Source organism: Pleurodeles waltl, chromosome 5, assembly GCF_031143425.1.
Source record: "Pleurodeles waltl isolate 20211129_DDA chromosome 5, aPleWal1.hap1.20221129, whole genome shotgun sequence".
NCBI classification, from domain to species: Eukaryota; Metazoa; Chordata; class Amphibia; order Caudata; family Salamandridae; genus Pleurodeles; species Pleurodeles waltl.
The window spans coordinates 1727486509-1727513232 of record NC_090444.1 but is presented as its reverse complement, the minus strand read 5'-3'; the positions used below and the strand labels follow the sequence as shown (position 1 = coordinate 1727513232).

The 26724-nt window shown below is 41.1% G+C and overlaps 1 protein-coding gene across 1 annotated transcript in view; it reads left to right on the top strand.

Moving 5' to 3' along the window:
• The window catches only part of LOC138297150 (uncharacterized), an 87999-nt gene extending 62070 nt beyond the window's left edge, over positions 1 to 25929 (top strand). Inside the window, exons 2-3 of the mRNA XM_069236641.1 lie at positions 15362 to 15814; positions 25355 to 25929. Coding sequence (XP_069092742.1) covers positions 15362 to 15814; positions 25355 to 25929 — 1028 coding nt within the window. The remainder of the gene's footprint in view (positions 1 to 15361; positions 15815 to 25354) is intronic.
• Positions 25930 to 26724: the final 795 nt, after the last annotated feature.

Sequence of the window (26724 nt, the reverse complement as noted above, 5' to 3'; positions counted from 1 at the left end):
CATCACAGGGCTGTCATTACAGCGCTGTCATCGCAGCCGTCGGGGTCCATCTGCTTTTTGGATTCTTGCAGTCAGCAAGTCTGTCAACTGCAGCTTGGTGCATGTGTTCGTGTGGCGTGGCATCGTTCCGCAAATGTTTGCCTGCTTGGTGGTTGCGCACTTTGAAGGTGCAATTTTGCTTGGCTATTGTTCATGTATTTGCTCTTGTCTGTTCTCCTTGTGGTAGGGCACTGTGCCCAGCCCCAAAGGCAGTGCAAGCCTCCAACAGTGCACATCTCACACAGTGCTTGCACTAGTAAGTTTGTAATGCCTATAAATAATAGAATTTCCCTCCTCATATCTTTTTCAGTTGAATATCCTTTTTGTTCCGGTCATCACATATTGTTCAACCATCATTCCTTTTCTCGGGTCCTAGATCTAATCTGTGGTCTTTCCACCAGCTTTATGACAGGTCATCTTTTCCTGAGATTACACCTTTTGCAATTGTAAAAACACAATTTGGAAGCATAAATTATGGGAAAGGATTAATTTATTTACAAAGATAACATTGCATACTGTTTTAGGTGGATCAGTCTAGCAACAGTCAATCTGGAATTTCCAGCTTATTATTTAGGCAAAACTCTTCAACTCCTAGACTGCTGACCATGAACATTAATGGTTCAAGATATCACAATGTGTCAACAATTTTCAGGGTGCTATGGGAACACTTTTGAACCATTAAAGACTAGAAAAACAATATAACTGGTTCTAGAGTCAGGTCAACCAGCTTCAACCAATTGAAAATTATCCCAAGGCCTGAGGTAAAGGCAAAATCTCTTTGTATGTTGTTGGTTGGAAAATGTGTGCAGAGACCATTGAACTTTGTAAATAGGCCATGCTAATCACCTTTGTGGGATTTGTCAGTGCCTCCCCATAGATGTAAAGTCAATTATGGCTTTACCATTCCGCTCCTTAGGAAATCTATTGCTGTACAGGACTTGACCAATTACAGAAGGACCTCTGACTTCCGTTTTTTCATAAAAAATCCTGAAATCAGTATTTGCTGTTCTAGGTTTCTTATAATCTGCTCAGTGACTTTTAGTCTGGCCTCAGACCATGGAGAGGTACTGAAACCACTTTAATGAACATCAGGGAAGAATTAGTTTCTTAGGGACGAATGTGCAGTTATGTGTTGATTTTTGTAAGACCTGACTGCGATCTTCTGTATGGGAGACTATTTTTCATTTTTAGGTCAGACACTTTGTTTAGTTTATTTGGCATTGTGCTTAATTGGTTCTGGTTGTGCCTTTTAAACTCCATGATGTTGCAGGAATGTCCTGTGTCCCTCTGCCCTGAGTGCCTGACTGTGTGAATCTGGTATCTTGTTTTTTTTTTTATTTTGGCCCTAGCCTCGGACTAATCTAAAGCATGTGGCCTGTCCTTTGACATGAATGAGGTCTTTGAGCTATATTGTGTCCACAAGGCCACAACAAGTATGTCCCTAATTTCACCAACAGCGGACTAATAGCCCTGTTATGGGTTTGCAACCTAGGCAGTGGTGGGTGCATATCATGTTCTGTAAATCTATAGTTCTGACCAGCCTTTATCATCGTGTCACTGGATTGGAGGCCAACTGGCCCATTCACAGTTTCCATGCACTAACCCAGATCCTATCACTAACATCACAAGTTCATGGTATACGTGTCTGTGGCCTGCATAGTACATGCTTGACAAGTATAAATTAATGGTAAGTATACATTAAGCAGAGTAATGAAGGCCTTTGGCACGTGTTTTGGATACCAAATGTGGCCTTGTTCCCAAGCTGGTTGTGAAATTCTTTTCCCAGACAACAGAAGTGTATTTGCTAGGATTCCTGAATTTAGAGGGGGGGAGACCTAGACACTGTAATGGGGAAGGAGGCAACAAGGGTCCTTTTGAAATTCATTAGGCCTTTTGCCGACCGTTGCTGCTGATTAGTCTTCCAGAACCACTACCGTTTGGTACATCGTGGGGGTGGAAGGTGTGACTGCAGTCTGTTGTTCAAGGTGAAAAGGACCTTTTAAGTGAGGCTAGCCTTTTGTTTTTCCGCCATCACTCTTCAGTGTGGCTGGTGATGGCCAGGTGGAGGGCGCTCATAAATTTGTGCCCCTGTTGTGGGTGCTCCAGGCTGTTGTAAGTAGCATCACTCTATACAAAGTTTGTCTCTGTAAAGCATCCTGAAAAAGCACATGAAAGAAGAACCCCCCTTAACCAGGTCTGAAAGTGCATTCATTGGCTCCACATCTCCTAACTGTATACAAGTGGAACCTACTGACACACTTGTTATTCCAGTTCCCAATTCTCTGTGACAAAGAAAGGTAGTGCTCCGCGGAGTGCCAAGAGGGCTGCTGTGCACCCAGAGCTTGTCTCATCCTGACAGCCAGCTTCCCAGATGGGAGGGTCTATCACATGAGTCCACCACCCGCTGCAAGAGCTGATTACCTGTCTTGAAGCACTAAGACGCCAGCCTTCCTGCTGAGCAAGAAAAGAACCCTGTCAACCTCGAAGGAGGATTATCTATCCAGGAGCAGCAAGATGCAGCATGACTCTGGTGCCAGTGGGTCTGCAGAATCGTGTGGAAAGTGAGTTGCGTGCCCTGGTGTTAGCACGCCTCAGACTTGCCAAAGCGATTCTTGCCCAGAATCCTTAAGTTGCAGCATGATCCCAATCTGTGAATTTGAGATGTGACCTTGGGAGCTGTGGCCTAATTGAGCAACTGCAGCATTAATCCAGACTGAGCGGTGCTACACTGAGCCATGAGAAAATCCATCTCTTTTCTAAGCCGGTGTCTTTGCTGGCAGTCGAATCACCAACATGCAACTGCTGAGAAGCTGAGAGAAACTGCAGTCTCGTGCTCAACCCACAAGAGAGTGAGCAAGCTAGCATCAGAGGAGCCAGTCAGTCGCCTGAGAAGGACTGAAAGAAACTTGTTTGGTGAGAACCTTTGAACTAAGTTAAAAATACTGAGCTAAAACACAAAAATATGGTGGTATTGTGCACCTAAGCCAAATTGCACTAAAGCAGACCAATGGAGGGCACCACCTGGACCAGAAAGAAGGTACCTGGAGTCAGTAGTTTGGAGATGCACTGACCCACCCCAGTGTGCCCTATCTTTACTATTTAGCTCTAATATGTACTGAAGTATCCTTCATCATGAGAATCAAGCACTGTTTTGGACAATCATTTATTGTACTAATTTGTGTTTGTTTAGTGCTGTGTTTAAGCATGCCTCCTTGAGAAGCTTGTGATTGCTCACCATCACTACCACTGGGTGTCTGTTGATGCAGGGTTTTTAGGTCGAGCATAGCAGCGTGCAAGTGCTGCTTTTCCGACATGTTGGTATGTATCTGTGCTTTTAACCACGCCTATTACTATCACTTGTTCATGGGCTTGCCCTTCAAAAATCATTTATTTTTGTTGGTAAATGCTTTGTTTGTCCCTCCTTGGGGCAGTTTAGTTGCTGCTTTGGACATCGCCCCTGATACATGGCTAATTGCACTTTTGCCGATACGTTTGACTGCGAGTGAACTTCTTTTTCCTTTTATGTGCTGCTTCACGCTGATGCCATAGCTCTTTGAATCAGCTCGCTTATGTGAAACTGTTTTACTTTTCTTTTTCAATTTATATGGCAAGAAAAGTCCGGTTAGGAGTTTACAACACAAATAACTCTAATGCGAGACCCATTGCATTGCAAATGCTTGTTTTTTGTAGTTTGCATAGCGATATTTGGAAAGCTGCATAGACATCAGAGGCAAACAACCTCAAACTCTGTCCAGCAGCCCCTGCGCACCTCGTGCCCACCTGCACTAATTAGATACAGCTTCCTTTCAAGGTGTTCATTTGTGTTTCGCACTTATCACATTCAAATTCATTTGGGAATCTTGCAGTCTTCAAACTCATTCAAGAATCTTCAGCGTTGTCTGTCTGTCACCAAAAAAGTGGACAATAACATATTTATCATATTTTTGTCTCCCGATAAAATGGATTTTAAGTCGATGTCTTTTTTAAATAACCACAAATAAACTTCACTGCTCAACTCATCAACCTGAATTTTCTGTCATGTCTCTGCTGTTTTAAAGCCACAATAAATATTTGAATGGAAAAATGTGTCTGACACACTAAGCTTTACATGGCATAGTTCTGAATTTCCTTTCTAAATGACGTACAGTTAGTAGGGAGGGGTAGCTTAACGGCTTAAACTTTTTGCTGCTGGAATAAATCATTAATTATCAGGTCACTAATTTGGTTCCCAGCAAGGTCAACTCCACCTTCAGTTCTCCCAAAGGTTAGTAATTTTAATACCAGAAAATGAATAAACCATAGCATCAGTTATCAGTTGTCCCTAGAAACTGTAGAACTGTGATATATGACAATCAAGTTGTTGTTATTTCCAGATGCCGAAGGTTCGCCTCCCAATATCTTCACACAATATTTCTACGTAGATATAAATTATATTGGGACTGGTCCTCTGCAACATCAAAGCTGCTCCTTCTGAAACTCTTCCATTCCGTCTTTGTCATGAGACTGACAGTGGACCATTTCACAAACAACTGAAGACCCACCTATGCAACCAAGCTGTGACTTCCTCTTTGAGATTTTGTCTGGTCTGAGGCCTGCTGTTTTTGCTCCTTACTGTTCTGGGGACTGCTCCTCACCCAAGGCAGTAAAAGTTCCTTTTCTTCCAAGGCAGGTCACAGCACCAGATCTTCTCTAGAAGGCCAGGTCAATTTCCAAACTTCAGAAAATGAACAACCAAGTAACGTTCTGGTTCTAGTCATCATCTCTCTCCCCACTTGGTTTGTTGCTTTTTTTCACAGAAATTATTAGATAGTCAACGCAGGAGATATTTTTGGGAAGTTAGCATATTATAAAACAACTTTTGAGGGTGGACTTACTACCCACGTACAAAAGCTTGTTGATGTTTAGCAGTGTTGGTTTGTGTGTCACAAGGGGGAATCACCTAGTAGATGAGTATGGACTAGGATAAGGGGGACTGAAGTTATGGGATTAGCAGTAAATAAAGACACATTAGCTTTGTTTAGTTAATAAACAAGCTACACTGTATTGGTGTAAATGCATTTCCACTGCTTCTTGGTAGTCTTGTCTGACCTAAAGCTGAAAATAGATCAAAAGCACATTTATGAAGTTGAATTGAGAAAATGTGTCTTAATGAAACCGTGTTCCAAAATTGCAAAAGGTAGCTGTTGCATGGGATTGTGGATAACAGCATTGTTCATTTGTGGACCATATGTTCACTTTGTACATCAGCAAAGTATGGTAAGAAATGTTTTGATGGACAGGATTAACATTGACATCAGTCCCACTGACTGTTTTAAAGGCTTAGGTTTACCCTAATTGTATACTCCAAGAAGGGTACTGTACTGCTCTCTATTTTGCTGACGCTAAATATTTTTGAAGCAAGACATATTTTCGTTTACAGATGCTGACCTATTTGAAACTGTTCTTCCTATGACTACTCTCCTGTTGAGTGATGAAGAGCTTTACCCTCCTGATGAAGACGAGGGCGGTGGACATCAATTATCAACATTGCAGAGGAGAGTAGACCATTTCAAATAGCTTTTTCCCTTCAAACATCTATTCCTAAAAGGAACCCCCACATCAGACTCCACCATTGGGAAACTGATCCTCATTCAAAAGTTAATTTGCAAATCCATGAGAAACTAGTCATTTCATCAGCGTGCTTTGTTTCTCTAATTAGTTTGTCTGGAAATGAAAACAGTTTGAATGACTTGATTCAACAAAAAATGACATCTTCTGAAAAGCGTATATTGAAAAGAATTGAGAGCACCTCTAATGATACCAGAGGTATACCAGTTGTGTCTACAAAACACTTTTGCAGTGGCATCCAAGTCAGTGGTTATGTTGAAGGCATTGTGTTTGTGTAGTATCTCAGGGTAATTAATAGGCTAGGGCAAAATGTAAAATGACGCAGACTTAATTCGGGTGATTTTGTATTACGCTTGTATAAGAAATTGGGTTGTTGATTAACTGTGTTATGAGCCGTGGTCAAGCAGCAGCCACAATACCTGTCAGGGTGAACCACAAAAAAGTCACTAAATTAACCTGTTCTTAACCCATGATAGCTTGGCACAGAAAGCAGTCAGGCTTAACTTAGAATCAATTTGTAGTGCGTATGCAGCGCACAAACTGTAATAAAGTGAAAGCACAACAAAAGAAGAATCCCACACCAAGTTAGAAAAATTGAGTACAATTTAATTGACACAAAAATGACAAAAATCTAATCAGTTCAACCAGAGTTATGTGTTTTTGAAACGTTTTATTAAAAACTAGCACCTAAACAATCATAGCACCAACTCCTGGTATGTAGTCGCACAAGACCATGTCAAAGTCGAAGAATATGACCAACCACGAAGGAGCACGGGTCAGATACAAGAAGTGTATTTACCCCACTCAGTGCTTATCTTCAGACTTAGAAGAAATATTCAGAAAAATGTCCTGAGAAGGTAAAGTTCAGTGGGTCAAGGCTGCAAGCAGTGTCCAAGAAGGGAACGTCGTCAGGGAGCCTCGGGTCAAAGCCATGGTGAAGTTTTCTACTTTCAGACTTAGTATTTTTTATGGAAGCCAAAAATCTCCAGCGGGACGAGACAGAAGGCAGGAGCCGAAGACAGTCCCAGGGGCTCAGATATGTGTTTGACTATAAGCAGCTGCAAAATCAGGCTGCCAGCAGTGCAGCTTGGGCAGATAGACAAGCAGGTTGGTCCCAGTCTCCCCTCCGGTCTCAGAGCAGTTTTTAACCAGACTTCAATTTTGAAATTTGGCTATCTGGGCACTTTCAGCACTATAATAGTTAAGGCATGGAAGGGCCCCACTTGGGGGATAAGGACTCACTGAGGCTAGGTTGCGGTTCGGTCTGGTGGGAGTTTATGACCCTGTGGCTCTGAACAAGAGGCCAGTAAACTAGCCCTGGCAGTCACTCTGGTAGGCCTGGGTTCAGGCGAAGATTCAGGGTTCAAACAGCAGGCCTGGTCTGTGAGGGTTCAAGGCAGGCTTAAGACAGCAAATCAGTCTTTCCAGGTACAGAAAAGTAGTCTTTCAGAGTGCACAGCAGCAGGCAGTCCTCTGAGAGTCCTTAGGCAGGTCCAGAAAGTGAAATGAAATGTGGGTTTGAGGCTCTATTTTTATACTCAGTGTCTCCTTTGAAGTTGGGGAGAAGTTTCTAGGTTTTTTTTCTTTGAAGTGCTTGGAATTTCCTGACTCCTCTACCCTGGCTCCAAGCTGGCTGCATTGATAATGTGGAGGTGACAAGCCCTTTGTGTGACAGAAGAGCACTGCTTGATCAGTTGCAAGTGGGGCTGTGCCCAGCTCTGCCCCCACTCCTTCCATGATGTGGCCCACTCAGACACACCTAATCCCTTTGTTGTGTGGAAGTGTGACTGTCTGGGAGAAATGCACAGGTCAGTCAGTTACACCCATTTATGTGACTTAAGACAGACTGCAGGCACCAAAAGGCTAAGGGCAGGAAAATGCCCACTTTCCAAAAGTGGCATTTTAGAAATTGGAATGCAAAATCCAACTTTACCATTAAATAAAATGTCATTGTAATTTCATACATACCAACCATAATGTGCTTAACTGGTCCCTATCAAAAGCTAGCTTTTTATTACTTGTAATAAGGCAACACAATGTTATCCTATGGGACAGGTAAGCCTCACATTAATCAGAAAAATTAATGTAAAAGTTTTTCACTACCAGGACATGTAAAACTTGAAAGTACATCGCAGTTGTGTGTTTGTGGGTCTACCAGCCCAGTGCTTTCTGCTACTAGTGATGTAAGGAGGCAATAGTGGTCACCCCAATGGAAGCAACTTGTTACTTTTCAAAGGAGTTAGAGTGGTGAGAAAGTATGAAAATAGAAGGTGGACAGGCATGTGCTTGGGCATCACCTGTAATAGGTTGAAATCTGAAAAACACCCTTGGAAGATGCCATTAATCACACCCCACCCTTTACCCGGACTCCTGGCCTTTTTGCCAGCGCTGAGGTTACATAGGAGTTGAAATAGTGGTTCAGATAATTCCTTTTAATCTGCACTAGCTGATAAAACTTGGTCCTTTCCTTCCAGAAACCCTCAAGGCTCCTCTTTCTTGCCTGCCAGTGGTCACTAGCACCTGGTTATCCCTCTTGCATCAATCAACAGCTCACCGTCTGCTATCTTTATGCTGATAATACTGTCACCTCTCATGGTCCCTAAGGAAAAAAAAAAAAAGCTGGACCACAGAGAGCTTTCCCTATCTACAAGATGGTATCATCTTAGAAATTGAACTCTATCGTGACACGAGTGACAAAGAATGTATTTTCTAACCTTCACCTCCTTCCAAGGATAGTCCTTCTACGAACTTAAGGCTGAATCACCTTCATCCAAGCCATGACCCTCTCAGAAATCAGTTACTAAAATAGAGATTATGTATGCCACTTGGAGAAAGTCACAGCAATACCACAAAGAGCAGAACTAGTTTGAATTGTGAGTTGGAAGGGGACAGCTCATTACCTAAAACAAATCTCTTAAGTATGCCTCAAACTCCCTCCAGGGGCAAAACACTTTTGCCATCCTGAAGTTGACTAAATATGGATGCACAGTGGGATAGTTTGCAGTGAGGCAAACAGGATGTGGTGTAAACATTTGACGTTTTTTCCATTAGGACTTTTTGCCCATTGGTCAGGGAAGGTACAGGAGTAACCCCGCCCACTGGCTAGTGAATTGAACAAAAGTAGCACCATAACCTCCGTTCCTCAGAACACTTTCTGGATCTGTGGCAGAACAAAAGATGACTATACGTGCTGTCTGTAAACTGTGTGGGGACATGTAGAGCTGGACTTGCTCTTATGTGGAGCTAGAACTAAGAAATGTAATCAAAGGGTTGTTTGGATCGCCTCGTATGTGTCTACAAGGACATACCAGGCTGCAAGATTACTTTTTCTTGGAGTGCTGAGTGGACTAGTTACAACTGGAACTGATCTTGACCTTGCTGGTGGCTTCTGATGGTGTTTGTCCTGTCCCCTTATTACGGTACCTGAGGTATTGGGAGCCTGAGAAATGTCTGAGGAACTGGCCCAGAAAGTGTACAAATTTGGTACTTAGACACATTTATGACTTCCAAGACCTCCAGAGCCTCACCTGGATCTTGCAGCAAAGGTTTCAAGATTTCAGTCTTTCCCCTCTGGAAAATTTTGAGTTAAAAAAAAGAGAAGCGGTCTGAAGGTAGAAATCTTGACAGGCAAAGGTGTGCAAAGTATCTGCCTGACAAGAGGTCTTTGGTGGCCACGGAAGTTAAATGTTACTGCTAGGAGCTTTTTCTGCCAAAACCAGTGGTCTTAGCAAGACTTTGTCCAGCAGTTACTTGGATTTGAAGGGACTTCCTCAGATAGAGCCTTCAACCTTGGCCCATTGGAGGATGTCACCTTCCAAAAAAAAAAGACTTGTGGCCTGATTTAGAGTTTGGCGGATGTGGTTACTCTGTTACAAATATGACGGATATCTCATCCTCCGTGGGAATTGTAATGTGGCAGATGGTATATCCATCACGTTTGTGACTGAGTAACCTGTCTGCCAAACTCTAAATCAGGCCCTAGTCAGATGGTAGCTCCTTTGACCGGGGTGACTCTGTTGTATTCTGCTTCGTGAGGGTTTCCTTACAGGACGCTTTATGCAGTGTTCCACCTCGTGTGGAACACTGCAAAGATTTGGTGGAAAAAAGTTGTGTGAAGAAGGGAACAATTGAAGCACCAGCTGGCTGCTTCCTCCTGATATTGCCTTTACTTATTACTTTAAAAAACAAACCTTACTCATAACAGTCCAGAGTTTTTTTCACTGGCAACGAGGGGAGAACCTTCAGGAGGAGAGCACCTGGGTGCCAGCTGCGATATAATTAGGTGTACCTTTGCTTGCTGTGTTGTAGAAAGATGAAGGCAAGACTGTAAGGGCAGAAGAAATGTCCCTGAGGCAGAGCGGTGAGAGTGTCTTGTTTGGGGTTATTTCTGATTCATGCATCCACATTTCCTTCTGTTTCAGCCCCACCTCCCGAGAAAATATTGACTTCAAAATAACTACCAGCACTTACCATAGAAACAAGGCAGATAGTTCTTTCAGGCAGTAGGGCATGTATTAAACAAACGTTTATGTTCTGGGCAGCCGTCTTAATAGTCTCGGTTGTGGAAGTACTTTAAGGAATAAGGACAACACACATGGCTGTTATGAGTTGCGTGCTTTGGGCAATTAATTGAAAAATATAATTCTACAGTTGACTCTAGGGAAATAAATTGCACATTTGAAAAATGTTGTGTACAAAAAGTGAATATTTGCTGGACATAAGCATTTACGTTGAACTTCATTTGGCGCACATGGTTATTTAACTGTGATGCACACACATATAAACTATATATAGAATTGATAGGGCAAGTGATATTCTCTTTATACAAATATCTTTCACTATTTTATTGTGTTTGGTGTCATTTTATTTATATTCAAATTTAGAATATTATTTTTCAAGTATCATTTACTGTGGAAGGATTAATGGCACCAGCACCTTTTTTATTTACCTGGAGAGACAAATGTTCGGTGGGACGATTGGAAGGAAGGATTCCAACCCTATGTAGAAGCTGTGGGAGGTGATGCATTCACGGTGTCTCGGAAACTAGTCATGCTAAAAAACAATCTGGGAGCGGAAGGAAGGATGATTTTAAAACATTTACCCTCCATACCAGAGGAAGAAGATGGGGTTGCTTGTGAAATAGCATTGATGAAGTTGGGTCAGAATTTTGGGGAGAAAAAAAATGAAGTTGTAGAGTTGTATAAGTTTTTAAAAAGAACGCAGCTTCCTGGAGAATCAGATTCTGGGGCGTATTACAAATTAGTGGGAGAACAATATGTTGGAAAGTTTCCAGAAAAATATTTATGTGCTCCAGACATAAGATTAGTGGCTTATGGGAACAACCCCATTGAATTGGCAAATTGGCGGGCTGTTCGATGGGGACACTTGAATTTCAAGGGGTAAAAGCACAATCCAAAGTGTATATTGCCAGATGTGGTTCCAATTTACTAGGTTGGCCACATCAAAGAGAATTAAAGATTAGGTTGGCTTCCAATCATCCTGATCAAGTATTGGGAGAACAAACCAAGATAAATGTGATTGATGAGACAATGTGGGAAAATACATTTCCTAAAGTTTTGAGGAAAACCTAGGGCAACTAAAGGGGTTTACACACAAATATTTTGAAAGATAATGCGCGTCCCAAGGCACATAAGCCTCGAGGAGTACCATGGTTGTTGAGGGAGCCTTTGAGGAAGGAGTTGCAAAGGTAATGTGAAGAAGATATTGAGGAAATTCAAGCCTCTGAGTGGTTAGCTCTAGTGGTTTTGGCAAAGAAAAGTAATGGAGACTAATGCATGTGTGTAGATTTACGTGATCTCAATAGTTACACCTGGGTAGATAGACACCCTGTGTCCAACATTGGTGATATGCTCATGACAATCAACAGGGCTAAATGTTTCTCTACTCTACATTTGTCATCAGCGTATGATTAAATTTCCCTGCATCCAGATTCAAGACTACTCATTTCGTTTATCACTACAGAGGGGGACTACCGGTTCAAGCATGTGCCTTTTGGCCTGGTGTTAAAAATGTTAAAAGATTGTGGTTTAGCCATCAAATGTGATAAGTGTGAAATTGGGTTTAAGGGAGTAGAATATACAGGAGAAGCACCTTTACTACAAAACAAAGACCAACTGAATTCGTTCCTAGGGCGTGCACAGTATTACTCTCCTTTTGTCCATATGTTTGCAGACAAAACTGAATGCATAAGAAAATGTTTGGCAAAGAATGCTAAATTTGAATGGAATGAGGATTCCCAAAAGAATTTGTTTGTGACAAAATATGTATTGCATTGGCCCAGCTTGACACCTTCTGACACTAAAAATAAATGCATAATTTGCACAGATGCAAGTACTGTGCGTTTGGGAGAGGTGTTAGTGCAATATATAGAGGATAAAGATGCGGTGATGGCTTATGCTTCATGAGCTTTGAGAGTCGCAGAGTTTTCTTATTCCACTACAGAAAGAGAAGGGTTGGCATGGTCCAGTGTGTGCATTTCCAGAACTTTATATGGGAAATGGATTTTGTGATCCTTACAGATCACTGACCGTTGATAGATGTTTTTGCTAGAAAAGGTACAGGTCATGTTTCATCAGGAATTACATAGTGGGTGTTAAGGTTACTGGAGTACACTGTCAGAATGGAATATGTACCAGATAAAAAAAATGTAATTGATTATTTTTTTATCGAGGTTACCAGTGGAGAGTGGGGACGAAGTATGGGAAGAGGATGTGAAAGAGTGGCTGGTGGCGAATGTTAACTGAGGGTCTTATATCTCATGAGGATTGAGTCCAAGCTGTTAGGGAGGATGTTACATTACAGGAAGTCAAGGAATATTTGACAGAAGGTTGGCCAACCAAAGATAAGGTTTCACAGAAAGCGGAGACGTTCAGGAATGTTAGCACAGAGTTATCCATCTGTGGTGGTGTTTTTCAGGGGTGAGTTATTGGTTGTACCAGAGATATTCAAAAGCAGTATTGTGCAATTAGCACATGGAGGATTTGCTGGAGTGAATGCTACCAAGTGCAGAATAAAGTTGGAATATTGGTAGCCTGGATTGGACAAGGATGGTGGAGGAAGCAGTGAGAGAATGTATGCCATGTGGTTGGAGTGACAAGTTGCAGAAAACAGTGGAGTATCCACCAGTGGAGGTGGATAAAATTGATGTGCCTTGGAAGAAATTAGTGATGGATATTTCGGATCCTTACAGAGTCCTGGGTTCATGTCTTAGGTATGCGCTAGTAGCCATAGATTTATTTTTTCTAGATGACCAGAAGTAAAATTTACCAATCATGTGACTCCTCAGGATGTAATAAAATTTTTAGAAGAAGTGTGGCATAGAGAATGAATACCAGAGCAATTGGTGACGGATAATTGTGTGCAGTTGGCACAAGAGATAAAAGAATTTCTGGAAATGTATGGGGTAGAACACATCAGGTTTTTAGTTTATTTTCTTCAGAGCAATAGACTGGTAGAGAGATGGAACTAAATAAGTGTTGCAACTAGCATTGAGTCAATGCTACAGTGGAAGCATGCAGTGAAAAAATTGGCCTAGGCTTATTGCACTACACCCAAGAGTGCCACAGGAAATGTGCAATTTGAGGTACTGTGTGGAAGGAAAGCGACAGGATTGGTATCCAAAGCAGTAAAACAAAAAATATTGGACCAAAAAAGGGGAAGGATGGAAGAATGGGTTTAATGTTGGTGAGTGGGTGCATGTGAGAAAAGGGCGTAAAGAAGACAAGGGTTTAGCTAAATGTTCTGATCCCTTGCAGATCAAAAAAGTGTATTCTTGCATGGAATTATTGAGTGATGGAAATGTGTGGAACTACACACAAGTGGTGAACATTTTAGACTGTGAGAGAAGAAATATGAGATGATATTGGAAATGACAAACAGTGGGTACAAAATGAGAAAATACCAAAGAAACAAAGAGAAGAAATGTCTGGTAGATGTGTTCCACTTCATCAAAGGAGTGAATCTGTTAAGAGTTGTTTTATTCCATTTTACAGTTGCACTTATTTTTTTTTTGTAACTGTGGAATATAATTTGTTGTGAGACATGTTAATTCTATATTTTTGATTTTTGTATATTACCCTGTTGTTAACTTCTTATATTTAGCTGTTTTGTTAAATATTACAAGGCAGGAGATGTGTTGTATTCTGCCCAGTGAGAGTTTCCTCACAAGACGCCTATGCAGTGTTCTGCCTCGCGTGAAACACTGCCAAGCTTTGGTGGAAAACGTTGTGCGACGGAGGGAACAGTTGAAGTGCCAACTGGTGACTCCCTCCTGATATTGCCTTTACTTATTACTTTAATAAACAAACTTCCCAAACTCCGAAGTTTGTTTCAGCCTCCTTGTTGTATCTGATCACCTCTACATCGTGGTCGACCTTACATTACGCCTATGTCCCAGTCACCCACGAAAGGTCGTTTCAGGATGGTGCTTTACTTTTTCTTGGCACTTTATGCCTTAAAGCTTTAAGAAATTCCTTTCTCCTGCCACCCCACGCCCCAGTTGGATTTTAATTGTTTTAGTGTCATTTTTTCGATTCAATTCTTCTTAATTTTGTGAGATTTTTATTCTTTTGTGTTGTGACTTTTTCACTGCTTTATTGTTGCTAAATACTTTGCACAGTGTTAAAAGTCAAGCCTGTCTGAACTGTGCCATAGCTAGAAGGGTTTGAACACATGGTTTAAATTACTGAAATTATCATTGAAACTGTCATTGTTCTTACAAGAGTTTGGAACTTAATACTTGTGTGGGACTCGCACCTTCCCCAACAAATAACCCATTTTCTTACATTAATCCTTTGCCTGGTATATACGTCTTTACTCTGCTCAGCCACTGATTGCCTTTCTAAGAGAGTCACACCTTTCTGCTTGATTAGACATCCTTGGCTGACCTCTCAGTACCATTTCACAGTGTTCGGACTGAGATATAAATGATACAGGGGCTGGTGTCTATGCCTTGAAGACTGCTCCCTCTTTTACTGTCGGTCTCCCATTGCATTTTTGCCACAAGGATAATGTCAGAGCATTTTGGAAACAGAGAGGAACGACTTTTCCAGCACGTTGTGCTAATAATAATGAACTAGGCTGCCTTCTTTGTCCTTGTCCAGTGCCTGCTTCTCTTCTCAGAACGGAAAGCATAGGTCCCTATTCTTCCAAAGCAGGTCACAGCAGTTGGCTTTCTCCAGAAGAGCATGCGTTTTCCTTCCCTCCTCTTTCATCTTTCATTCAGTGTCTGCTACTTCACTTGTCAGAAATGTGGGTAGTTCTCACAGGCATTGTGGAGAAGTAGCTTTTTATGTGCAACCCTTCAGGGGACAATAGGTCAGTTTGTTGACTTTTGGTAATGTGGTGCCTGTGCTACCTGTTGGCTTCACCTGGTTAATGAGTATTGACTGGAACAGGGCACATTCAAACATATGCTGTGTTTAGTTAATGGCTGACATTGTTTTGTGTATACATTTATTAAATCAAAACCAAGATTTAATGAATGCCTGAAGTAATTTTCTGAATCTCAATTGTCTCAATATGTCATGGTGAAACGATGTTTTAAAATTGTAAGGTGTTTGTTACATGGTCACTGTTGAAACCTAGTATTGTACATTTGTGAACCTTACTTTCTTTTTGCATATCTGCTTTATACAAATAGTTTTAGTTAAATCAACCACATTCTTTGAAACAAGATATATGTTTTTGGTTCCAGATGCAGACTTCTTTGAAGCTGTTCTCCCTGTCACTATTTTCGAGTTGAGTGATGAAGAGTTTCTTGCTACGGATGAAGAGGGTGAGGTCCACCAAAATGCCAACACGTTGAGGGAGAGTGGACCAATCCAAACTGCTTGTTCACACAAGAGCTGTGCTGCTGACACCATGTTGGAGAGGAACACCTGCAGCCAAGACACTCCCCACCAGGGATCAACTGACCCTAATTTAAAACGTCATTTGGAATCCCAAGAGAAATTGGGAATTGTGTCACTAACTTCTTTTTCTGGAAATGAGGGGAACAGTTTATATGGCGTAACATATAGAAAAGGCAAATTGGGTGAAAAACGAAAACGGAACACAATTGCTAGCAAGTCCAGCAAAACCAGAGGCACTCCAGTTAGGCGATACAAGCGCACTTGTAAAGGTACCCAAGGAAGTGTTAACCTTCAAGGTATTCCATTTACAGTCTACAGCAGGCTTCTACAGCGAGTAGCTTGTGAGCTACTGGTAGCTCTCCAGTTACATATAAGTATCTCGCCTGTGTGCAACCAAGCCTGCTAAATCATAAATGGTTGCTTGGTTGAATTAAATACCAAAATTGAAAAGTGTGTATTCCAAATGAATGTGTATATTTTCGCAACTCCTAAGTTGATGTTTAGAGAAAAATGCCTAAATTTCCAAATATATATTTAAAGTTCATTTTTTGAGTGATGTATCGTGTGGCATTGGGGAGACATTACTAATATGATTACCTTGATGTCATGGGGTATTGCAACAATGGCCGTTGTGTATTACCCACATAGAGGCAACTCCACATTGACAATGACTTTCTTTATCTTACTTGTTGGCAGCTGTGCCTGATGCATTGAGATGCCTACATCTGGAAACCTTGCTTGGGGTGGCCACAACTGTAATCTTGTCTGTTGTGGTTACTTTTAAAACATCAATAATATTAGTAGCTCAGAATGATTGTCCTTCAACATAAGTAGCTTTTATTACACAATAATTTAGTGACCCCTGGGATAGCAACAATCTTGTCTTATCCCTGGCTGCTGCAGCTACATACAGCAGTTAAGTGTCCCGTTTATAGCGGTACCCACTATTATCCCACTTATGACTTAACCTGTTGCTCTCACACACATTGTGCTGCTAGTTGTTTGTGGAGACTGTGGATCCCCTAGAAATGAAAACATACATTGGCAAAGCCAAATGTTCTGTCTTTTTTTTATGTGGAAGCAGTGCTGAAATGAAGGGGGAAAAAGCCTGGCCCCAGTGATGTACACTAAATTTGCTCTGGTGTAATTAACCAACACCAGGTCTCAGTTCAGCAACTCCTGCACATTGTCTGCTTTTTGTTTAGAGCAGCAATGCACAGGCGACGAGGGAGTTTCTTATTTTAGATTTATGCTGGGCCCAAACCGAAGATCAAATATGAGATCAACGCTCCTTTTGCGAGTATAATAATCCTGGCTGAGAGCCATCTGGAGCATAAGACCCAGACACCAATGCAGTGGAGGGAAACGAAGGCACACAGCCTATCATCACTTCACAGGTTCTTAAGAGAAACTACGATTTTTGAAGTAGGTTTCTGACTTTGTTGAACGCCACCCATGTAAGAGATATGCTTGTACCGTAAGAATATACGCAAAACAATGGTTCAACTGGAATTCATTCATACGAGCCATGTAAATAAGCAAAGAAATATATTCATGAGTTTATACAGGTGTTATATTAAAACTACTTTTATACCTATTTAAACTGTAGTTGTGAGCTGGTGACTAGATGAGGGAACCAGGGATTGTGCTTTCAGCTGAGTGGTATTACTGTGGGCAATTAATGTCTGCTTAGACCCCATGGTTTAGTTAGTATGGGACAAATGTTTTATTAGTAATGAATATTTGTTGTGTCACTGAACTCTTATACATCCTGGTTCCTTCATCCTTTATTTAGGTGTCCTTTTAATCTTTGTCCTCAAGAGAACTCAACATTTCTAAAGAGTTTGAAACGCTGTTGACATCAAAGCGCACTAGCTATCACTGTTTGGAAAGAATTTGCCATGTTCAGTGATCTGCATATGTGTGCAGTTATAAACTAAATAATGATAATTGACTGTACATAAAATTGTCACCTGTGTTACTTCACCTTGTGACACAACACACTTTTGTTATTTTTGGTCTGCTTATTTCACTTTGTCTGTGATAGTTGTACAATTTATGTTATCTACACATCAATACACTACAGCTGTAGTTACTTTATTTTTCTGGTTTAACTAAAAATACCCATAAGGCTAGAGTGTATTAGTGCTTTTACTACATTCATTGTATGCTCAAAATATATTTATTTGCCAGTCTTCAACGTTTGTATAAATGAATTCTAGGTGAACCATTGTTTTGAGTATATACTGAATGTCCAGGTTGTACTGGCATAAGCAGTGCATGTGATATATGCTGTATGAATGCCAGCTGTATCTGTGTATGGGTTATTACAAATGTACGAATTAAGTGGCACTTACCAATGTATTTAATTTAATTATTTTATAGTGCTACTCATCCCAGTGTAGGGTGTCTGACTGCTTTACATTACACGTGCACGATGTACACTGACAATAACTCATGCAAGTGTGTAAATCAGTCTACAAGACGTTACATAAGACAATGAGGGTTTGAAGGTGTAGGAGTCACAGTGTCGTTACTGGTAGGAACTATTTCTTAAGAGTGCATGGCCAGGAGAGAAACTCAAGCTCGGTATTTAAAATGTAATACAGTGCTTGGGGTTGTCTGTACTGATAAGAATTTATTACTCTCCAAAAAACATTTTTACCAGCCTTATAATGACAACTGATTGAGGAAAACACAAAAAGGGCCTTAATCCACGCTTTGAAATTTGCATGCAGGTTTTTTATGCCAGTTCATAGTTGACTGTGCTATATTAGAAGACAGCAATTTATGAACTGCAAGAAATAAAAGGATCTCTGTGTCAGAAGCAGTAACTCACATACCGGTCTACATAAAATAAACATTTGTCAGCTGCATGTTAAATGATGTGATTTGCATGAAACGCAACAGATCTTTCGAGCAAGTGCATTAACCACCAGAGGTACCTTACTATTATTATTATTTTTAGCTTAGATTTACTGGGCACAAAAACCCCTCTGCAGTAGGGGATTTACACCAATAAAATATTTCAAAATGCAGCTTTTGCAAACATTTAAGTCAGAACGTATTTACTGTCATTGTCTGCTTGTTGCCCATTTCTTTGTGGCAGAGGTTTTAAAAAACATAAATGTATACGTTGACTGTCAGACTGCTTTACATGTCTCCGCCCCTCATGACTCCACTCCCTTTTTAGTTTTTTTTGCAAAACAATGGCCACCATTTCATCGGTTCTTGTAAAGTTTTTCCAATTTCAGGTTTTTCCAATTTCAGGTCTATGTGGAAGCGCTTATCATTGATTGCCAGGTTTGTGAGTGGTTTTGTTTTTTTAGATGAATTATTGGTGATTTTGTTAATCACGAACAATCGTAGGTTGGATGAGTGAATGTATGGATGGATACCAGAGTGAATAACTGTAGAGACAATTATTGTGCAAAGTTGGTGGCTTGACGAAAGGTTGAATAAATAACTGCATGCATGAATGTGTGGCTAAGTGAGTTTGTGTGGAACAGTTTTACAGGACGAGGCCCCGGCAACAGCAGCTAACCAGTATTATGTCTACGCAAGTGAACATCGTTCTGCCTAGAACTGCCACAGTATAGAAATAATTACTACCAGTGTGCTAATGCAAGCCAATCACAAGAGGTGGACACTGTTCTGCCAAGATTGCCTGTCAGTTCGTAACTCCGGGTGCTCAGTGTAGATCATGCAGAATAGTAGTGAATCAAATTGTGTGAAAAATACATAGAACCATAAGAATGTCTTGTTGAGTAGCGGTACAATTTCCAGTTACAAACAGATATTGGGTCATTTGTTCATGGTATATACAGGGTAATGTTGATGTCATTTCAACCCATAGTGATAGGCGGATCATCATCCAACAACAAATAGTGAAGCTGGAGGTTAAAATTAGTTGCTGGGCCACCTTTCCCAATTCAGATCAGGAGACAGCACTGAGTAGCATTGGGAACCAGGTAGTAAGCCCAAGCTGGAGGCCCTAAGAAGTTTCACCTCAACAGATGGTCTGCACTGGGTGGTGTCATGGACTGCCATGTAGAAAAGCTTGCAGGGCCAAATGTTGTGGACAATTACTGAAAGGGCCTGAGGAATCCAGTAGATTACAGGCATGGCAAGCGTGTGAGAGGAACTATCTGAATGTGGTGCGAAATTGGGAGAGCAATGCACTATTTGTTCTACCAGCACTTATCCTAGAGTGCCTGGCAAAAATGCCCATCTAGAATAATACAGGAGGCGAGATAGCAGAGCTGTTGTCTCTAGTAATCCAGAGAATGAGCATTTCATAGCTAGCCTAACCCCTTTTGCTGAAAAAAAGACCTTACACCCAAGACGCTTTCACAGTTACCATCCTATCACTGATTTTCCATTCACTTTAAAAAAGATTAAGAAGTCAACAACCTCCCCCAATCGCAGGACCGGATACGCATGTATACCCTTACACAGTAGTCAGACTCCAGCTTGATGCAGCATGTGCTCAGCTACACTAAACAAGTTGATGCATGCTCAGCAACAGAAACAACTCTTGCCTCCTGATCCTTCTTGTCATCTCTACAGGCTTCAACTCAGATAAACTTTCAAATACTAATCTGCACCCTAGAAACATGCATAGTTTTCTCTTCCCTGACAGTCCTGCAGTGATATATCCTTAGCTCATCAGCACCATTAGATCGTGCAGATGAGAGCAACAAGATCCCAAAGATTCTCTGCTCCCAACAGAGTTGCTGAAGCATGCATTTTTCCCCATATTATGTTCATACTCTGTATGGAACAATTGGATCCATGTTCACTGCCAACAATCAGTGCTTAATTTGAGCTGGGGCTGCAGTTGGGGCTTACCAGGGCTCATTTTTGAGGACCGGCACTCTATTTCCTAAACAGAGTTTGTTCCAGGGCAAGAGAGAAAGAAACAGAAGGGAGAAAAAGGAGGAAGTGAAAAAGAACTTGTGAGAATGAAACAGATTGACAGAGAGGTGGTGGATTAAAAATGCACGAGGTAGAATCGGGTGAAAGAACCCTTGGTACTCCACGCCCAGGCCGTTGATATTGGCAGCCATGGATTTCTAAGCAAACTTTTGGACCCCAGCTCTTATTCTTTTACAAATTAAGCTCTGCCACCAACATGAGGGTTCCATCATTGACAACACCCAATGTTAACTAAAATCTTCACGGTCTGACATTCAGCAAGTTAAAATCTGCCTTCGAAACAGGATGTGAAGCACCTACCTAAAGCTGAATCCTATAATCAGAATAACCCCCTCTGCACCAATGACAGATTCAAACTCCGCTATAAGACAGTAAAATGGTAAATGGTTTCAAACCAAAAGCCAAATGAATTGCATTGCCCCATTTGAAAACGTCAAAATGAAAAGCACATGAGCATGGTGCCAGCACTTTTATTGAAAAAAAGGGAAACCCATCGTAGCTGAATTCAGAGCAAAAGTTCAAGCTATGGTCCTCCTGCACCTGGATGGAGGCGACGCTTTGCTCATCAGCCTCCCAGCCATCTCACTAGCTCACTGGGATGGTATACTGGATGTTGCTGCATGTGTCATAAATGGCTTGAAGACAATCTGCCAGATCACCTCACTGCTAAAAACAAAACTACACTGGCCCCACCTCCAAGTATCATGTTCAGGATTAGCTGTGCCACCTAAAAAGTCTTAGGTAACAACATCTTATCAGACCTGACTAAGAAAAGAATTGCCTCTGCTTGCACAGCACCTTTCCAGGAGCCAGGACAGCCCGAAGTTTGAGATAAAAAAAAAACATATTTATATATATATATATTCATAAATACACACCATCCCACATTTTAGTAACTTACTTGATACCGGTGTCTTTTAACATTTACATTTTTGTCCTAAAGCACTAACCTTGTACTGTGGATCCTGTGCAATCAAATTGCACTACTCGCCACAAGGACTACAGATGACGGATGGAATAATATATTAAACAAATAGTAGAAATGGGGCAATAGGGAATGGAATACAAGAGAAAAGAGAGACACTGGATACCACTCTTCTGCCTCATTACTTTGCTGGGTCCTGAGGTCTCCAGGTTGTCTAAAGGCAAATAGCGTTCTGTTACTTGACAAGAAAACTAATTCAAAAAGTCGGAAAGCACAAGTCCCAAAGTCTGTGACCAAAGAGTTCGTCTTTAAAAAAAAAAAAAAAAAAAAAAAAATCAGCTTAATTTATCACTCAATTTGATTTCCCGAATAGTGTTCTGAATCTAGAATTGATCCCAAGTAAGATGATTGTTTCCTCAGCATAAATCCATAGTTGAAGGGTCCAGCTGCTGCAACATTTTAGCTCGACTGCCTCACAAAGATGCTGTGAAAGATGAGGACATTGTATATTATCCAGAGGCCATCTTGGAATCTTGGATTGTTGTCTCCAATTTGAAAGATGTTTTAGAGGCCTATGGGAAACAGTTCTTTCCATCACTCTGTTGCATTGTGGAGACTTCACAAACACAAAACCTTCTGCCAGGCAGACTGATGAATACGGCCAGCCTTTCCACCTGCGACATGTTGAGGTGGTGAGTTTGAAGTATGGTATGTTAGCACTCATTTAATGGCCAGCCATGCCTCCTCACAATTTTGACTCCTACCTCTGGGCTTCCGCCCTCTGTGCAGCACTCTGTTCCTTTCCAGATAGGTATGTGCTACAGATATGTTACTACTTACTACTTGAATGAAAATGTAGTCGGTTGTGTGCTAGTAACCATTGGTGTAGTGGTTCATATTGTAGATAACTAAATGTATAGTTGTTTGCCATTATAAGCCCAGGCAGCCTTTTGAACCATATGCTTTATTCGTAGTTTTGGCCAGAGTTGTTTCTCAAAAAGAGCTTGCTTCTAAATGCTGATTTTTATTTTACCTGAATTCAGTCAGTAAAAGAGGCTAGACAATATATATTGTAAGCTGGCGGGATGGTTCAGAGAGTTATATGCTCACATGTTGCATATGCTTTGATCTGAAGGTCAAAGGTTTTAATCAAGATAAGTCACTGTCCATTTTGCCCAGATTAGCAAATCAAGTTCCATTAAGCTAGGTAGTAAGAACACTTTCATTACAGTGTGTAGAATTTGCAGAAATGTAATATAAATTATGTAAGAAATTGGGTTTTTGATTGGGGAAGGGGGTGTAAAGACTCTTCTCAAGCAATATCCACAGTCCTTGTTAGGGTGAACCTCAAAAGTCACTAAATTAACCTGTGCTTAACCCTCTGGTAGCTTGGCACAAAAGCAATCAAACTTACCTTAGAGGTGCTATGTTAAGTATTTGTGCAGCACACAAACAGCAATGAAGTGACAACACAGCAAAAGAAAAATCCTGCACTAGTTTACAAAAATAGAGAAGATTTTAGTGAATAATTTGACACCAAAATAAATCAAATCAGTATAACGACAGTTGCAATTTTTTCAGTTTAAAATATCACCTAGAAGACCTAAATGGCAACCACGGGCATCTAGTGCAAGACCGGGGCAAAGTCGAAAGTTATGGCTGACTGCAATGGAGCACGATACGGACACGCGACGTGGACTGGTCTCAGCTTACCTTTTGGACTTAAAAGGATTTGCAAGAAAAAAGTTCTGAGAGGATAAAGTTCAGCAGGTTAAGGCAGCCGGTGGTGTCCAAGATGGAGGTTTTGTTGTCAGGGAGCTGCTAGACGAAGTTGTGAAGATTTCAATGTTCAGTCATTGTCACTTTTTTGGAAGACGAAAATCTTCAGCGGGACAAAGCTGCAGGCCAAGTAGGGCTCCACAAGTCTTGATGCCCTTCCTGACAGATTGTGCTTAAGAGGATATACTGCTGTGGAGAAGAATTTACCAGGAAATACTGCAAAGTCAAGGCACCCAGTGATGAACCTTGGGCAGATTGTCGAGCAGGTAGGTCCCAGTCTCATGTCTGTTATTAGGTCACTTTTTACTGGAAAATCTTCTGAGTCCAGGTTTCAAGTTTTGGTCGTTTATCTACCTTTAGCACCATTTCAAAGGGTCCAAGACTGTTTAGGCACCAATTGGACACCGGGACTCACTTCAGGCAGAGTCCAGGCACAGGTTTCTACGTTGTTGGAGCTTGTTCTGTCTCTGTATGTCAGAGCCGGAGACCATCCAAGTGCCCTTGAAATACATCTGATAGTACTGTAGTCCTGGGTTGAAGCAGCAATGCAGGCCTCATGCAGCAGGCAAGTCCTCTGAGGGTGCAGTGCAGGAGTCATGCAGCAAAGCAGTCCTCTAGAATACAAGACAGTCCTGTGTGTCCTTCACAGGTCCAAGAGTGAAGTGAAGAGTTGGTCTGAGAGTCCAATATTACACCAGGTGCCAGCTTTTGAAGTGTGGAAACTTCTAGGTCCTCCACCCATCGGGCTCAGGAAATTCCCTTCTCTCCCCTGTCCAAATTCACAGGTGGTCTAGGGCAGCAATGGCTGGTGTTAGATTATTTTGTAAGTGTGTTAGAGGAAGCCCTTTGAAATGTAAATGGGGAAGGAAACAGCTTTGCCCCACCCATCTTGGCATGATGGCCCATCCTGCCACAGGCTGCCGGCACCAAATGTTTAGGACAAGAAAATGCCAACTTTCTCAAAATGGCACTTTCGGAATTGTAACTTAAAATACAATGTTGCTATTAATGAGGATTTTAAATTAAAACTTTTGAGACACCTAAATTTATCTTACAGGAAAGGTAGGCCTCACAATAGTGAAAAACTGCCAGTGAATTTAGGAGTTTTTCACTACCTGGACATGTAACACTTACAAACATGTCCTACATTTTAAATACAATGCACACTGCACTATGGGCTGGTTTGGGCCTACCACAGGGGCAACTAAGCCTGGCAAAAGGTTTATTTTGCAAGGTGGAATTAGCTGTTTAAAAATGCACACAGGCTGCAGTGGCAGACCTGGGACATGTTTAAGGGACTAATTAAGTGGGTGGCACAATAAGTGATGTAGGTCCACTAGTAGTATTTAATTTACAGGACTTTGGTACATGTAGTACCACTTTACTAGGGATGTATAATTAAATTAAATGTGATAGTTGGTTGTAAGACACTTGTACCATGTTTTAGGTACAGAGTACAAGCACTTTAGCACTGGTAAAGGGCACAGAGTCCTAAAACCAACACAAACTAATTTCGGTAAACGGGAGGGTGTAAGGCAAAATGTTTGGGGGAGGACCACACCAAAGGCTGTCAGGACTAAGAAAGTGTTATATAAAAGACTAGTTATTTTAGTTTTTATTAAGCGGGGGAATAAAAACCACAATGGAAAATGATTTTTTTTCCTTTATGCTGTTCAACAAGCAGTCCTTTCAAGGAATTTAAGGTCTGTTTTTGCTGGCCTTGAGGAATAGAAATCAGTTTCACAAAAAGTATGTTAATGTCCTTCTGAGTCACCATATTTAATTGTGACTCCTTCTGTGCTATTCGTCATCTGTACTATTGGTCATCTGTACTGCAGGTTTTCATGCTGACTTTGCCACTGCCTGTGATTTGAACCTGTGTGCCGTAGCTTCATCACAATAGAAGTCTAGTTTTGAAGCCTAAGCCTCCAGAGAGCTGTGTAGAAGGTGCATTTCCCACACTCACAGCCTTAAGACAACACCCTAAAGAAGCCCTGTGGGGATCATACCACCAAGGGATTTCGTTCCCTAAAGGCTTCCCTGGAGTTTGCCTTAAAAAACGATATAAATATGCAAGTGCAGTGTTTAGCAGAAAAAGTATACTTTTTATTTTCTTTCCTGTCCTTTTCTAAATCCTATTGGTACTATTAACAAATATACAGCAACACCTTGTCCTTTTGTTTTATATCCCTAGGTACTGACCCTGCGAAGTCCGTAAATCATACTGGTTGCAAAATAAGAGATGGTAAAGTATGTGAGAAACCCTATTATCTGAGATCTTGCAGCAAGCCTGAAGAACATCACCCCATGAAGGAAGTGAATCAGCATTTCCAAGACATTGTTAATCTATTTCCTAATGGTTCTTGTTTAGAAATTGAAGATCTTCAAAAAAATACAGCTCCTGGGCTACAACAACAGACTGAAGAGTCTCCACTTCCAACTACAAAGACAACCGGCCACCAACTGGAGTCTGGAGACTGTAGTCCATCCGTGGAGAAAGTCAAGGAGCCTGACGAGAAGTGCCGGTTAACTAGCAAGATTGTCACAGGCAGTTCTATAGATTCCTCTGTACTGATGACCAAAAAGAAAAAGTGTCAGAACTGTAGCTTAACCTTCCGAAGTGCTCGTCTACTGAGCATGCATATTAAATCGGATCACAGGCATGGAAATAGTGAAAAGCGTAATTTTAGTCCCAAACGAAATGCATATTTAGCCCTTTTTAAACATAAACTAAGGGTCAATCAAAGAGCATCCAGTATAAAGAAGTGAAGAGATCTCAGCCATTGAGGTTTGGATAATAGGCACCAGAGGAAGAGCATAGGTTAAACTAGCATCTGAGAAAAGGAGGTTGATTAATTTCCATCAAGTGATCGCTTTTATTCTGGAAAAATGTCTCAATTTCCATAAGATCTGAAAGGTTTTTTGGCTGGCTTGAAGTGGCCACATATCTGTAGTCTGTGCCATGTGCCTTATTGTGGTGATTCAGCCTCAAAATATTCTGAGGTATGCAGCATTTGCATAGCTATATGAATGGCACCACAAATGTGCTGCATTGTTTTAGAAACCTCTGGTTCACTCAGACCTATGTCATGACAAACTATACTCGGCAAAGAATGATCATGACACTGAAATAAAAAAAGAAGAAAGTTTAATCTCTATTCTAGACAAGGACCGACGCATATTATTGGTATACAGTGCTGACTTTAAAAAGATTCTGAAAGTCAGGGTTGTATATTAGCCAGAATCTATACAGATGTGAATATTGTGATATATATATATATATTCTTTACTAATTATCTAAATAGTTGGTGCTTCAAAATAAAGGGACTGTTGATATAGCCTAGTATCAATCCACATTTGAGTTATTGAGGACGACAACATGTTGAATATTTGTGTGCTGCTTTCAATTTCAACTTGGGTGATAATTCCCCCACATAAAAATCAAACATTCTTTAGTCTCATGCCTATTTAGCTCTGTACCCATGTCTTGCAAACCTTGCTTTACATTGGTTGCAGGACTCTAGTATTCTCCACAGTTTATTTGCCATTTGTTGTGGTATTGCT